The sequence below is a fragment of the Musca domestica genome, unplaced genomic scaffold (genome assembly GCF_030504385.1).
Source record: "Musca domestica strain aabys unplaced genomic scaffold, Musca_domestica.polishedcontigs.V.1.1 107, whole genome shotgun sequence".
NCBI classification, from domain to species: domain Eukaryota; kingdom Metazoa; phylum Arthropoda; class Insecta; order Diptera; family Muscidae; genus Musca; species Musca domestica.
The window spans coordinates 192,760-208,815 of NW_026712125.1; the positions used below are offsets into that span (position 1 = coordinate 192,760).

Consider the following 16,056-nt stretch of genomic DNA (forward strand, 5'->3'; position numbering starts at 1 on the left):
TCCGTGGATTTTTTGGAAAAATTAAAGGCTCGTAGATTTTCAATCATATTTTAGGGTCGCGGATTTTTTAAGAGAAGACATTTTCGAGTCTTTTCTTGAGAATATTTTTAGGGTCTTAAATATTTAAACCTATTTTGAGGCCCGTGGACTTCGTAGAATATTTGTTTGTATCAAAGATTTTTAAGAATTTCTTAGATTCCTAAATTTAAGGACTCAATCTCTCAAATCGCCAGGGTTGGAAAGTCTTCAAATCAATCTCTGTTACCCATTACCACTACCTCTCCCATCCAACATTTCTTCGAAAAAAAATGCCATCCACCCAACCTGTCTTTCAAAGAAAATTTTTGGGATTTTTCCCGATTTTCCTTTTTTTTTTTCTACTCAACACTACATCAAAGCTAATCATTTGGCCAATAAATTTAAATTAACATCGGGTTTCCCTCTCCTAACTAAGCAACAATTAAAGAGTTTTTGTGTTTGAAGACAAGAAACCAGCTTCACCACCTACTACTCACTTGGGTCCTAAGACCAGCATGGCCTGGCTGTCTGTCTGTCCATCATTCGTATGGCAATGTTGAAAAATAGAGATTTTCCGTGATTTTTTCCATCTTGCGACCAAAAAAAAAGTTTGTAAAAGTTGTTTTTAACGTAAATCGATCCGCAGAGGGTATGTTGTTGTTGGTGTTGGTGGTTTTTGAAACCGGTACCAAAAACAACCAAATATTTTTGTGGTAAAAATTAACTGTTTTTTTGCACGCAATGGAATGCTGCCAAACTCACTGCACAAGGTAGCCTTCAAAATATCGACAAAAAGTTGTTGTCTTGACAAGAGAAAGAGGACAGAAGAAAAGCAACGACAACATCGGCCGAAGAAAACCTGCATCCCAGGCACTTGTTGCAAGAAAGTTGCAACATGACAAGGCATCTTTTTTATTTTGGACACTTGAATGTAGAATTTTGCGGAGTAGAAGATATTGATTTCTTAGCGGCCGCAAGGTATTTGATTTTTTAAACTTTGGAGGAAGAATTCGGAAATTGGGAAAATAAAAGGAAATTGGAAGGCTATTAAAACTCAAGAAGAAATAATTAAAAAAAAAATATATTTTCTTAGAAAAACTTAGAAAATTCCCCTATTTTTCCTACTGACCTTCTTCATGTCTCACACACCTAAATTACATTCAATAATTTCCTCGAACCCTCCCAGCCTCTCCAAAAGCATTTCCTTCAATGCCAGGAAATCTGCCATTTAATTCAAGTAAATAGCAACATTTACACAATTATGGAGAACCAGAAACCTCAGCAACTTTTTCTTTAACCACAATTGTGGCGGCGAGAGAAAATCAACTAACAAAGAGGAAATGTGGTAATGAAATAAGTGAGAAATTAACATAATTTCCAATCACCTATCATTATATCAATACACAACGCATATCAATGTCACAACAAAAGATTGGATTTCCCCTATACACAGCTCTGAAACACATTTCTTGTGAAAATTACAAGTTTTTATGAGAAAATGCTAATATCGTAAATTTACGATATTAGAAATTGAAAAAATTTAAGCCTCAAAATGTATTATTCACACTCTATTAGGCATATAAATAGATTTTTGGTTGTTTGGCGTCATTTTTGAGCAATATCGTAAATTTACGATATTAGAAATTGTCACGTTTTAAGCCTCAAAATGTATTATTAAGACTTTATTAAGCATACAACGCCTCTGGAACACATTTTTTTATGAAAATTACAAGTTTTTTATGATAAAATGCTAATATCGTAAATCTACGATATAAGCATTTATCAAAATGTAAGCCTCAAAATCGATTATTTAGGGTTTATTTAACATTCAAATTGATTTTTGGTGATTTGACATCATTTTGGGTCATATCGTATACTTACGATATTAGAAATTATCATGTTTTATTCCACAAATATTATTTTTCTTAGGATTATTTAGCACAAATTTTGATTTTTGGTGAATTTTTATCATTTTGAGGCAATATCGTAGTATACAAATTGATTTTTGGTGAATTTTTGTCATATTGGGACAATATCGTAATTTTACGATATTCGAAATTGTCATGTTTTAAGCCTCAAAATGTATTATTAAGGCATTATTAAACATACAAATTGATTTTTGGTGAAATTTGGTAATATTGGGAAAAAACTTAAATTTACGATATTAGAAATGGTCTTCTTTTAGGCCTCAAATATTATTTTCAGGCTTATTTGAGCATAAATTTTGATTTTTAGTGAATTTTTGTCATTTTGAGGTAATATCGTAGGATACAAGTTTATTTTTGGTGATTTTGCATCATTTCGGGGGAATATCGTAAATTTACGATATTAGAAATTGTCATGTTTTAAGCCTCAAAATATATTATTAATACTTTATTTAGCATACAAATTGATTTTTGGTGAACTTTTGTCATATTGGAGCAATATCGTAAATTTACGATAATAGAAATTGTCATGTTTTATGCCTCGAATATTATTCTTTAGGTTTATTTTAGCATAAATTTTGATTTTTTTGGTGAATTTTTATCATTTTGAGGCAATATCGTAGCACATAAGTTTATATTTGGTGATTTTGCATCATTTCGGGGCAATATCGTAAATTTACGATATTAGAAATTTTCATGTTTTAAGGGTCCAAGTGTATTATTAAGACTTTATTAAACATTCAAATTGAATTTTGGTGAATTTTTGTCATATTGGGGCAATATCGTAAATTTACGATAATAGAAATTGTCATGTTTTATCCCTCAAATATTATTTTTTAGGCTTATTTTAGCATAAATTTTGATTTTTTTTCTGAATTCTTATCATTTTGAGGCAATATCATAGCAAACAAGTTGATTTTTGGTGTTTTGGCATCATTTTGGGCCATATCGTAAATTTACGATATTAGAAATATTCATGTTTTAAGCCTCAGAATGTACTATTAAGACTTTATTAAGCATACACATTGATTTTTGTTGAATTTTTGTCACATTGGGGCAATATCGTAATTTTACGATATTAGCAACTTTCATGTTTTAAGCCTCAAATATTATTTTTTAGGCTTATTTAATCATAAATTTTAATTTTTTGGTGAATTTTTGTAATTTTGAGGCAATATCGTAGCAAACAAGTTGATGTTTGGTGTTTTTGCATCATTTCGGGGCAATATCGTAAATTTACGATATTCGAAATTGTCATGTTTTAAGCCACAAAATGTATTATTAAGACTTTATTAAGCGTAAAAATTGGATCTTGGTGAATTTTTGTCATATTGAGGCAATATTGTAAATTTACGATAATAGAAATTGACATGTTTTATGCCTCAAATATTATTTTTTAGGCTTATTTTAGCATAAATTTTGATTTTTTTGGTGAATTTTTATCATTTTGAGGCAATATCGTAGCATACAAATTGATTTTAGGTGTTTTGGCATCACTTCGGGGCAATATCGTAAATTTACGATATTCGAAAATGTCATGTTTTAAGCCTCAAAATGTATTATCAAGACTTTATTAAGAATACAAATTAATTTTTGGTGAATTTTTGTCATATTGGAGCAATATCGTAATTTTACGATATTAGAAATTATCATGTTTTAGGCCTCGAATATTATTCTTTATGTTTATTTAAACATAAATTTAGAATTTTAGTGAATTTTTGTCATTTTGGGGCAATATCGTAAATCTACGATATTAGAAATTGTCATTTTCTGGGCCTCAAAATGCTTTGTTTTGGCTTAATAAGGCATTAAATTTGACTTTTGACAATTTTTTGATTATTTTTGGACAATATCGTAAATTTACGATATTAGAAAAAAAATCATATTTTTAACGTGTAAACTAATTTTTATGCCTATTTAATCATAATTTTAAATTTTTTCAAATATATTCGTAATATTTTTTATGCAATGATGTAAATTTACGATATTAATAAAAAATTGAGTATTTCTGGTTTGAAAACATATTTTTATGCTAATTGAACTGCAAATTTCTCTCGGTAAAAACTTTTTAACATTTTTGGGTAAATATGTAGTGAAATTTATAATTTTCTATCAAAAAACCCATAATATCGTAAATTTACAATATGGGAAAACCTCAAATTTTAATTACATTTTAAGCTTTAGGAGGTATTTTAAACTCTTATTAAAGCATAAAATGTGATTCTTGACGAATTTTTTATCTTTTTAATGGCAATATCGTAAATTTACGATATTTGAAAAATTTGTATTTTTATGTTTCGAAACTTATTCTTATGCTCATATAAGAACAAATTGTTATTTGTATAATATTTGTGGGCAAATATGTAATGGAATTTATATATATTTAAAAATAAAAACCTAATATCGTAAATTTACAAAGTTGGAGAAATTTAAATTTTATTTATATATCAAGCTATCGAAGACATTTTTAACTCTCATTAAAGGATAAAATTATAATTTTTGTGAATTTTATCATTTTTTATCATTTTGGTCCGTATCGTAAATTTACGATATTTGACAAATTTATATTTTTTTTTGACTCAAAACATATTTTTATGCTTATTTGATCAGAATTTTACTATTTCTAATAGATTTTTATCATTTTAGGGTCAGTATCGTAAATTTACGATATTAGAAAAATTTGTATTTTTGGTTTCGAAACTTAATTTTTTGCTAATTTTACAACAAATTTCTATTTGTATAACATTTTTGGGTAAATATGTAGTGAAAATTATAATTTTCTATCGAAAAATCTCATATCGTAAATTTACAATGTTGGAAAAATTCAAAATTTTATTATATATTAAGCTTCATAAGACATTTTAACTCTCATTAAATCATAAAAATAGATTTTTGTTGAAGTTTGATCAATTTGGGAGCAATATCGTAAATTTACGATATCAGATTTCTTTTTATTTTCAGCCCCAAAACTTCTTTTTATGCTATTTAAGCATAATTTTGTGCTTCTTAAATATTTGTAGCGCTTTTAGGTAATTTCGTAAATTTACGATATAAGGGAAACGCATATATATTGTGTTATAAAACGTATTTATTACTGTAATTAAAACATAAATTTACATTTTGAGAATTTTTCGGGTAAATGTAATGGAAATTTTTATTTTTAACAAAAAACTCTAATATCGTAAATTTACCATTTTGAAAAAATTACAATTTTATGAATAAAATTTATATTTTATGCCTTAATACAGCCAAAATTTGATTTCAGAGACATTTTGTCACTTCTGGCTATATCGTAAATTTACGATATTAGAATTTTTTATGAATTAATCCTAAAATATTAGTATTTAAGTCTGTTTATACAAAACTTTGATTTTTGACCACGTTTTATAATTTTGGGGCAATATCGTAAATTTACGATATTGGAAAATTTCCTCAATTTACCTCCAAAAAAAAGTTTTTTATGAATAGTAATGAGCTCCAGACAAAGTTAAGGTTTGCTATAATATCCCCAACCCCCTCTATAGTAATCATGGGAACATTCCGCCCTCCAAATGAAAAAAGGAGCTCGAAAAATTCCCTCCTCTTTTTTCTTTTTGTCCTCATTAAAGGAATTCTTCTGACAACCCTTGAGCGAAAACAAACAAACCAAATAACTTGAGCCGTAACATGCAACCAGTAACAACCAAATTCATGGCATTCATGTGACTGGTCATGTTGGATCCCCAGGGTAATTTAATCCATGCCACGACAAAAAAAAAAAAAAAAAACAAATGTAAAAAAGCATGCAAGGAAATCTCTTTGCCTTTGGGCAACAATTGAAACATTCTCTTGATGACCACAATGTGTGTAAAAATGTCCCCAAGGTCTGTTGGTGAGCGAGCGAGGGATATTCAGAGATTGCATTTGTTTCGTTTTTGTAGTTTTTTCTAGCAAAGGAATTTTGCCAGAGATCTTGCCATTCTTATCACTTGTTGTCGGCAACAAATGGAGTTGTTGGTTTTTTTTGCAATGGGCATGAGAACGCGTAAAGGAAATGTGAAAAACAAAACGGATAATTACCATATCCGGTAAGGTTCTTTTTATTGTGGCAATTCAAAAGAGTGGAGTCAGGAAGGGTGGTTTAATGGAACAGTTACAAAAAGAATAAGAAGGGGAAAATCCTGAAACATTTCAGATTTTTTTTTTAATAAAAGTATACAATTTTTAAGGTTTTATCTTCATTGAACATATTTGAAGCCAATAATGCGTAACTTAAGTGAATATAACGAATGTGAGGAGGTTTTAAGATTGTTTTTTCAATTAGAACTAATATCGTAAATTTACGATAAGGAAAAAAATGTATGCAAATGCTATAAGAATGTTTTATTTTGCCTTCAATACGCATCGGAAGAGTTTTAACATCAATTTCTGCTCTTAAAAATAATATCGTAAATTTACGATATTAGAAAAACACAATTTGAACAGTTTATATGAATTCAATGCAGCGAAATTTAAGTAGATATAACTAATTCGATAAATTTTAAAGGCATTTCCATCGGTTAAAACTAATATCGTAAATTTACGATATTGAAAAAATGTATGCAAATGCAACAAAATGTTTAATTATGACTTAGATACACATCTAAAGAGTTTTGAAATCAATTTCTACGCAAAAATATAATATCGTAAATTTACGATATCAGAAAATCACATTTTAAACGACTTTTGTGAAGTCCATACAGCGAAACTTAAGTAAAAATAACATATTCAAAATGTTTTAAATGCATTATCTTCGTTTAAAATTAATATCGTAAATTTACGATACTGAAAACAGTTGTGTAAATGCTCTAAAATGTGTTATTTAGCCTTAAATACGCATCTGTAGAGCTTTTACATCAATTTCTATGCTTGAAAGTAATATCGTAAATTTACGATATTAGAAAATTATATTTTAAATGACTTATATGAAGTCCATTCCGCGAAGTTAAGGCAAATTAAAAAATTCGAGAATTTTTTGAGGCATTTTTAGGATATTAGTTTATCGTAAATTTACGATATGAACAAAGTGTATTCAAATGCGACAAAAATATTTTATTATACACATCTGTAGAGTTTAAATACGCATCGGAAGAGTTTTAAATAAATATCGTAAATTTACGATATTAGAAAATTACATTTTAAATAACTTATATGAAGTCAATTCCGCTAAGTTTAAGCAAAATAACAAATTCGAGAAGATTTTGAGGCATTTTTACGATTAAAACTAATATCGTAAATTTACGAAATGGAAAAAAATGTATTCAAATGCTACAAAAATATTATATTATACACATCTGTAGAGTTTAAATACGTTACTGAAGCGTTTTAACATACATTTCTGTGCTTGAAAGTGATATCGTAAATTTACGATATTAGATAAAAATTTCTAAAATGATTAAAAACTGATTTATTATCTTTCATATAGACATTTTATCAGTTTTCGGTATGTTTTAAACCCTAAAATTTAATATCGTAAATTTACGATATTAAAAAAAACTGTCTGAAATGGGTAATAACTGGTTTATATTCTTTAAAGTATACATTTAAGCACTTTTCGCGATATTTTAATACCGGAAACCAATATCGTAAATTTACGATATTAGAAAAAGATATCGTAAATGGTTAAAAATGACATATAATCAATTAAAATATACATTTTAACCGCTTTCATATCATTTTCAAACATATATTATAACAGTTCTTGAGATATTTTAACACTAGAAACAAATATCGTAAATGTACGATATTAGATATAAATTACTAAAATAGTTAAAAACTGGTTTATTTTCTTTCAAATGTACATTTAAACACTTTCGTGATATTTTTAACACTACAAACAAATATCGTAAATTTACGATATTAGAAAAAGATATCGTATATGGTTGAAAATGACGTATAATCAATTAAAATATACCTTTTTACCGCTTTCATATCATTTTCAAACATATATTTTAACAGTTTTCGAGATATTTTAACACTATATTAAACAAATATCGTAGATTTACGATATTAGAAAAAAATGGGTAAAATGACTATAAACTGGTTTCTTTTATTTCAAAAATACATTTAAACACTTTTCGCGATATTTTTAACACTAGAAACTAATATCGTACATTTACGATATTAAAAAAATGTCGTAGATGGTTAAAAATTTGTTTATTTTCATTAAAATATCTAAATGTATAATTATACTTATGCTTTTCGCGATATTTTTAACACTTAAAATGAATATCGTAAATTTATGATATTAGAAAAAAATTTCATGGATGGTTAAAAATGACATATAATCAAATAAATATACATTTTAACCGCTTTCATATCATTTTCAAACATATTTTTAACAGTTTTCGACATATTTTAACACTAGTAACAAATATCGTAAATTTAAGATATTAGAAAAAAATGTCTAAAATGGTTAAAAACTGGTTTATTTACTTTCAAAAATACATTTAAACACTTTTCGCGATATTTTTAACACTAGAAATTAATATCGTAAATTTACGATATTAGAAAAAAATGTCTGAAATGGTTAAAAATGACATATAATCAATTAAAAATACATTTTAGCAATTTTTTTCATCCTTACATTCCAACAATTTTCGAGATATTTTAACATTGGAAATAAATATCGTAAATTTACGATAGTAGAAAAAATGTGTAAAACGGTTAAAAACTTGTTTATTTTTATTTAAATATCTAAATGTATATTTATACTTATACTTTTCGCGATATTTTTAACACTTAAAATGAATATCGTACATTTACGATCTTAGAAAAAAATGTCGTAAATGGTTAAAAATGACATATAATCAATTAAAAATACATTTCAGCTGCTTTCACATTATTTTTAAACTTATATTTTAACAATTTTCGAGATATTTTAACACTAGAAATAAACATCGTAAATTTACGATATTAGAAAAAAATGTCTAAAATTGGTAAAAACTGATTTATTTTCTTTCAAATATACATTTAAACACTTTTTATGATTTTTTTTAATGCTAGAAACTAATATCGTAAATTTACGATATTAGAAAAAAATGTCTGAAATTATTAGAAATTATAAATAATCGTTTAAATATACATTTTAAGAGCTTTCACATTATTTTCTACACCAAAAACTAATATCGTAAATTTACGATATTGGATTTTGCTAAGGAAAAGTTACATTTTATGTCTAAAAATGAATATTTTAACGGAAACGAGGAAAAAAAGGGAAAGAAAAATTGAAATTTAGTCTACGATATTACAAAAATTACTTATATCAATTGATTTTTTATAATCTCTGTTTATTTTTTATTTTTTTCCCTAACTTTAAACTGGTACCTGTTGTATTCTCTCTCCCATTATCACATTAGTCCCACTGACACGACTTGCTATCTCGACCACATTTAGATGAGGAAATGATCATAAATCCATTCCAATAATTATTTTGAATTGGAACTTCATGCATCTAATTAGCCATTTAGTAATCAATTCCAGCACTTAATGGTGCTTGTAATTGCAGCTACAAGAATGTGAATTCAAATCAGCAAAAAAAAAATATCGCACATTTGCAACAGTAAACCGCCTCCCTTCTCCTCCTTCCCCCTCCGGCATAAATATTCATAGATTAAACAAATACAACATGTTCGTATAGTTATAATTAACATAATACAATAATAATGTATTTCCATGCACACGGCAAGATAAGTACAGCTACCTAGCTACCTTCCTCGCCATGCCATGTAATTAGGCAATCAGTAAAACATTTTAAATTCATAAAGAAAACCTAGTTCACATTTATTTTCTTCATTTCATATGGACATAACTTTGAAGAGACAAACACACACACACACTCATATGGAACTCCATGCCTCAATCATATACCCCTTCTCAAAACTATCTCTCTAATCCTCATAACAAAAAAAAAACAAAACTTCCCACACTGGGTATAACACGATAGACGACCAGACAGACTTTGCCACTTAACTTTAATCAAGACAGAAAGTGTCTTTTTGCACACAAATTTTCCCCACAATTTACTTCGACAACAACAACAACACCACAATAGCAAAAATGTGGTGGCTGAAGAAGGCGGAGATAATAATTGCAGTGGGTAATTACATTTAAACCCCGCCAAGACTTGGAAAGTCTAACAAAGAAATTATGAAAAAATGCAAAAAGAAAAATGCAAAAAACTATTTTTGTTAAAGAAACATGTATATAAATAATTTTTACCATAAAAAGTGGAATATCGTAAATTTACGATATTATACATATTCATGAAAAATTATAATTTAATGTTAAATTTAAAGAGATGTAGTCTTTTTTACATAACTTTAGTCAAAACCAAACATTTTGTGGGATTTTATCCATAATTAAAATTTACGATATTAGGAATAGGCTCATAAATGTCAAGTAGAATCGTAATTTTACCTAATTCTTTGCTAAATAATGGAACCCAATAATTTTTATGTACTTTAACGAAAAAAAGAAAATATCGTAAATTTACGATATTCCAAAAAATGTTGCAAATTGGAAATATATGTTGAAATTCCATTACTTTATACTTTCCAATATAAATTTGGTTAAAATCGTGTATTTTGGGAGATTTTTTACATGATAAAAATTTACGATATTAGAAAAAAATTCCAAAATAAGATGTAAAACCGTAATTTGATGTAAATGTTTACTTAACTATAGATCTCCATTATTTTCACACATTTTAGCAAAGAAATGGGTAATATCGTAAATTTACGATATTACAAAAAGTCATAAAATATTGCAATTTTATGTTGAAACTGTATTGATTTGCTTTATAATAGAAACATTTAATCAAAACCAAGGTTTTTGCTGGATTTTTCACATGACCAAAATTTACGATATTGAGAAAATGGTTCCAAAATGTTACATAAAAACGAAATTTTATTTTCAATTTTTCTTAACTATAGATATCCATCATTTTTATCCACTTTAGCAAAGAAATAGATAATATCGTAAATTTACGATATTCCAAAAAATTGCATGAAAATTGCATTTTAATGATGAAATTCCATTCACTTACTCTTTATTAGAAAAACTTAGTCAAGTCTTTTGTGGGTTTTGTCCATGATAAAAAATACGATATTAGGAATAGATTCCAAAATGTGATGTAGAATCCAACCAATAAAAATTTCTGTTAAACTAAGAATCCCATTAATTAGTACCCACTTTTTCCCAACAATGGCTAATATCGTAAATTTACAATATTGCAAAAAGTCATAAAATATTGCAAAATTTTATTAAAAATCTATTTATTTACCTTTATATCTTTATTTATTAAAGAAATAAATAATATCGTAAATTTACGATAACGCTTTTATGTCCATGAAAATATTTCTTTTTTTTTCGAAGGAATCCCTTGGAAATCATTTGTAATCGAATTATCATGTGTATTTTTCAAATACAAAGTCATTATTTTTGATTTTCTTTTAATATCGTAAATTTACGATATATGAATATTTTACATTTGAATGAATTTTTTGTTAAAATTTCAAAGGGCTAATGTAAAATACTTTTTGTAATTAAGATTTTGATCACTTTTCCAATATCGTATATTTACGATATTGCGTTTTTATCCATGAAATTACTTTTTCTGAAGTCATATCATCCTCCTCCATCCACCCTCTTTAATTGAGTTAGTTGGCCATCTTTCTAATAACAGCTATTCATTTATTCAGCATTCTCAATATCTACGATATATGGATTTTTTCACATTAAATTGAATTTGTCATCAGAATTTCGTAGGAATTTTGATACATTTTCTTTGTAACTGAGTTTTGTGGTAATTTTTTTAATATCGTAAATTTACGATATTGTATTTCTCCAGTTTTAGTAAAAAATTGTTGAATTTTTTCAAAGAAATGCTTAAGAAAGTCATTTAATGAGGTGATTTGGACTTCTTTTGAATATCGTAATTTTACGATATTGCATTTTTTCTGATCTAGCAACACTCCTTTATAAATTTTCGAAGAAATTTAAAAAATAACGACAAGTAAGTAGATGTTTTGGTAGTTTTTAAAATATCGTAAATTTACGATATTGTATTTTTTTAATGTTTTAGATTTTTTTGCTAACTTTCGAAGAGGTTTGAAAAGGAAATCCATTTAAATATATGTTTTGTCCATTTTTGCCATATCGTAAATTTACGATATTACAAATTTTTTACATTTACAACTTTTTTATAAAAAATCAAGTTTTTCGGTAATTTTTTTAATATCGTAAATTTACGATATTATTTATTTCCATGAAAAATTCATTCTTTTTTATTTAATTTTTTTGTTTGATTTTTATTGAATAAATTAGAATATTTAAATATTTTTTTTATTATTTTGAATTAAGCCTCCTCCTCATCCTCGATGCTCTCCTGGAGTTTCTATTTAACACAATAGCAGGCATCCCTGGTGTTGGCGGCAATCCAATCCAAATATTTACTAACTCTGGTATATACCCCAGGAGCATCGGGACTGGCACAGCCATAGCCAAAGGAGACAACACCGGCCAAACGGAAAATACCCTCACGGACTATCAAGGGACCGCCACTGTCACCCTGAATGGAAGAATAGAAAATGGGACTTTAAGAGAATTTCCGGGAAATTTCCTGAAAATTTACCTGGCAAGCATCTTTGCCCCCCTCCAAGTAGCCGGCACACAACATGGTATCCACAATCATGGAGGAGTAGGATGTGGCCCTGCACTGGGCATTGGTGATAACGGGCACCGTGACCTCACGCAAAAAATTCGACGAGGACCCACCATCCGATGTCAAACCCCATCCAGCCACAATGGCAGGTTTGAAGTCGAAATTGTGATTACTGGTAATGGGTAGGCAAATGGGTCGAATGGGATCCTTGAGGGGAACGGGTTGATCTAGCTTTAGCAGAGCAATATCATGTTGCAAAGTGGCCGGACTGTATTGGCGATGCATGTTGACGGCAGAGACCTTACGTAGAATACCCTCAGAGGCGGCATTTTTATCCAGCTGCAGCAGACGTACAGTCAAACCTTTAGTGTCCATGCCATGGACACAATGGGCTGCCGTCAGGGCATAACGGTCATTGATAAGGGTAGCTCCACAAAATTGAAACGACCCTCTCAGCACCTGGGCAATCCAGGGATATTTATTGGTCTTCACTTTCGAGCCACCCACAATGCGATTGATGTTGGGCACACCACAGGCTGGGGTGATTGAAGGGGGTAATGGATTCATTTAATTTCTGTATCTGAAGTTGCTCCTGGTCCATACTTACTACAACTGGCACATTTGTTGCCCTGGAAAGCTTTACCCTCACTGCTGGGCACAAACTGGGCGGCTGGGGCCTTGGATCCTCCCAAAATGGAGAGTAAAATTTGCTGTTTATGCTCGGTAATGAGGTCATCAATGAAATCGCCTTGCACTCCCGGAGGTGGCCCGGATTCGGTCATATTTTCCGCCACATCTCGTGTGGGTTTTTGATAGACCAATTCCTGAGAATGATTGGGCTTGGGATAATCATAACCCTGATGGAGAGAGGTGTAATTTTTACAATATTTTCAATTTTTTTTTTTTTTTTTGAAATTCACAAATATTACCCCGGCCTGGGAATAGCCACACAATTGCCACAATATCAAAATCCCAAAAATCAATTTCATTTTTGAATAAATTTGAATTTGGGTTAATTTATTGAGATTTTTCTTTCAGCCACTTTTTTTCTTTTGTTATGATTATTTCTTCTTTGTTTCACTTCTTATTCACCAAGTCACCGATCCAAAACGATAAAGATGTTAAGCGTTTAATCTCGCCCTCGATACTGCCAAAGAAAGTTTGATTGTAACGGTTCTTATATCACCTCGCTGCCAGGGCAACAAAAAGAACAAAATCCACCAAAAAAAAAAAAGAAACAGATCAAAGCCCCAATAAAAAAATGCCAGGCATCTCCTTCAAAATCAATTAATGCGAGCACAAAAATATCTTTGGTGGTCCCTTAAGAATTCCAGCTCCACGAAAAAAAAAATCCCAAATTGCTGCCGGCAATTAAATCGCACATTTTATGTTTTGTCAGGGCAAACATGAAGCCATGTCATTTTTGGGGAATTGTTTAAAGTGGATCGGTTTTGGCATTTTATTGTAATCCCCCCTTCCTCCCTCCCTTCAAAAAAAAATGTTTCTTTTTTTTATTTTGCATAATAGCCATAGACATGTTTTATTAATTATTAAACAAAAGACCTAAAAAAATGCGTGATAACCAGAACCTTTCATTTTTTAATGGTAGTGACCTAAATTTTTGAAAAAATGGAGCCAGACACACAACACCAACAAATGGTGACAAATTGATTTATATTTTTCAAGTGTGGTGAATTTTAGTTTTTTCGAAGAAAAAAAAAACAATTCAAAACGAAAGACTTAGGAAACAAACTTGAAATTTCAACCATTTAAACAAAAGACTTAAGACACAAACCCACACGGTATTAATGTGGCCAAATCAAAAGACTTAAGGAACAAACATGAAGACTGGAAATATTGAAATAAAAGACTAAAATATTTTTATTTTTTTTATTTTTTTAATATATTTTTTTAAAAAATTAGAAAAAAAAATATCCAAATTTTTTCAAAAATACAATTTTAAATTTGCAATCAAGTAATTAAACCAAGTAAAGAAAGGCCAAAGTTCGGATGGGCCAACAATAAAATATGAAATGGGGTGAAGATATACAGGGTGAGATAAAACAAGTAAACAAGCAGTAAATTCGGCCGGGTTAAACTTTGAATATCCTCCACCATTTGGTACAAATTTGGCATTTTTCAAAAAAATCAAAAAATCAAAAAATCCATTAAAAATTCTATTAAAATTTTAAAAAATGCCGAATTTAGCTGTTATATTAGGGTATATACGACGGCATGGACCAGCATAGGTAACTTTTGTCAATAGCCATTACAATATTCAAATGCGAAACTTAAAAATAATGGTGAATAATGTATCTAAAATCAACAAAGAACCGAATATCCGGGGGTACCGTTATATGGGGGCTATACGAAGACGTGGACCTACACAGACAATTTTCTGCCCTAGGCTGTACTATCCATTACGAACTTCAAATACCAAATTTGAAACAATTCCGGTGAATAATGACGCTAAAATCATCAAAATACCGAATATCGGAAGGTACCGTTATATGGCGGCTATACGAAGACGTGGGCCTACACAGACAATTTTCTGCCCTAGGCTGTGCTATCCATTACGAACTTCAAATACCAAATTTGAAAGAATTCCGGTGAATAATGACGCTAAAATCATCAAAATACCGAATATCGGGAGGTACCGTTATATGGGAGCTATACGAAGACGTGGACCTACACAGACAATCTTCTGTTTTGGGCTGTACTATTCATTACGAACTTCAAATACCAAATTTGAAACAATTCCGGTTAATAATGTCGCTAAAATCGTCAAAATACCGAATATCGGGAGGGACCGTTATATGGGGGCTTTACAAAGAGGTCGACCTGCACAGACAATTTTCTGTCATAGGCTGTAGTATACATTTCGAACTTCAAATACCAAAATTGAAACAACTCCAGTGAATAATATCGCTAAAATCATCAAAATACCGAATATCGGGAGGTACCGTTATATGGGGGCTATACGAAGACGTGGACCTACACAGACAATTTTCTGTTTTAGGCTGTAGTATCTATTTCGAACTTCAAATGCCAAATTTGAAATAATTCCGATGAATATTGTCGCTAAAATCATCAAAATACGGAATATCGGGAGCTACCGTTATATGGGGGCTATACGAAAACGTGGACCTGCAAAAACAATTTTCTGTCCTAAGCTGTAGTATCCATTACGAACTTCAAGTACCAAATTTGAAACAATTCCGGTTAATAATGTCGCTAAAATCATCAAAATACCGAATATCGGGAGGTACCTTTATATGGGGGCTATACGAAGACGTGAAGCTACACAGACAATATCCTGTAATATGCTGTAGTATCTATTGCGAACTTCAAGTACCAAATTTGAAACATTTCCGGTTAATAATGTAGCTAAAATCATCAAAATACCGAGTATCGGGAGGTACCGTTATATGG

General features: G+C 29.4%; 2 protein-coding genes across 2 annotated transcripts in view; both read right to left on the minus strand.

Annotated features, from left to right (window-relative positions):
• Nucleotides 1-16,056, minus strand: part of LOC101894789 (titin) — a 67,173-nt gene that overhangs the window by 21,737 nt on the left and 29,380 nt on the right. The gene's annotated exons all lie outside the window — the stretch shown is intronic.
• Nucleotides 12,358-13,613, minus strand: LOC131805532 (trypsin-1-like). Its single transcript, XM_059128798.1, has 4 exons — nucleotides 13,554-13,613; nucleotides 13,232-13,481; nucleotides 12,595-13,160; nucleotides 12,358-12,531 (listed from the first exon to the last, which is right to left on the minus strand). Exons 1-4 carry the CDS (start codon nucleotides 13,611-13,613, stop codon nucleotides 12,358-12,360), a joined length of 1,050 nt encoding a protein of 349 aa, XP_058984781.1.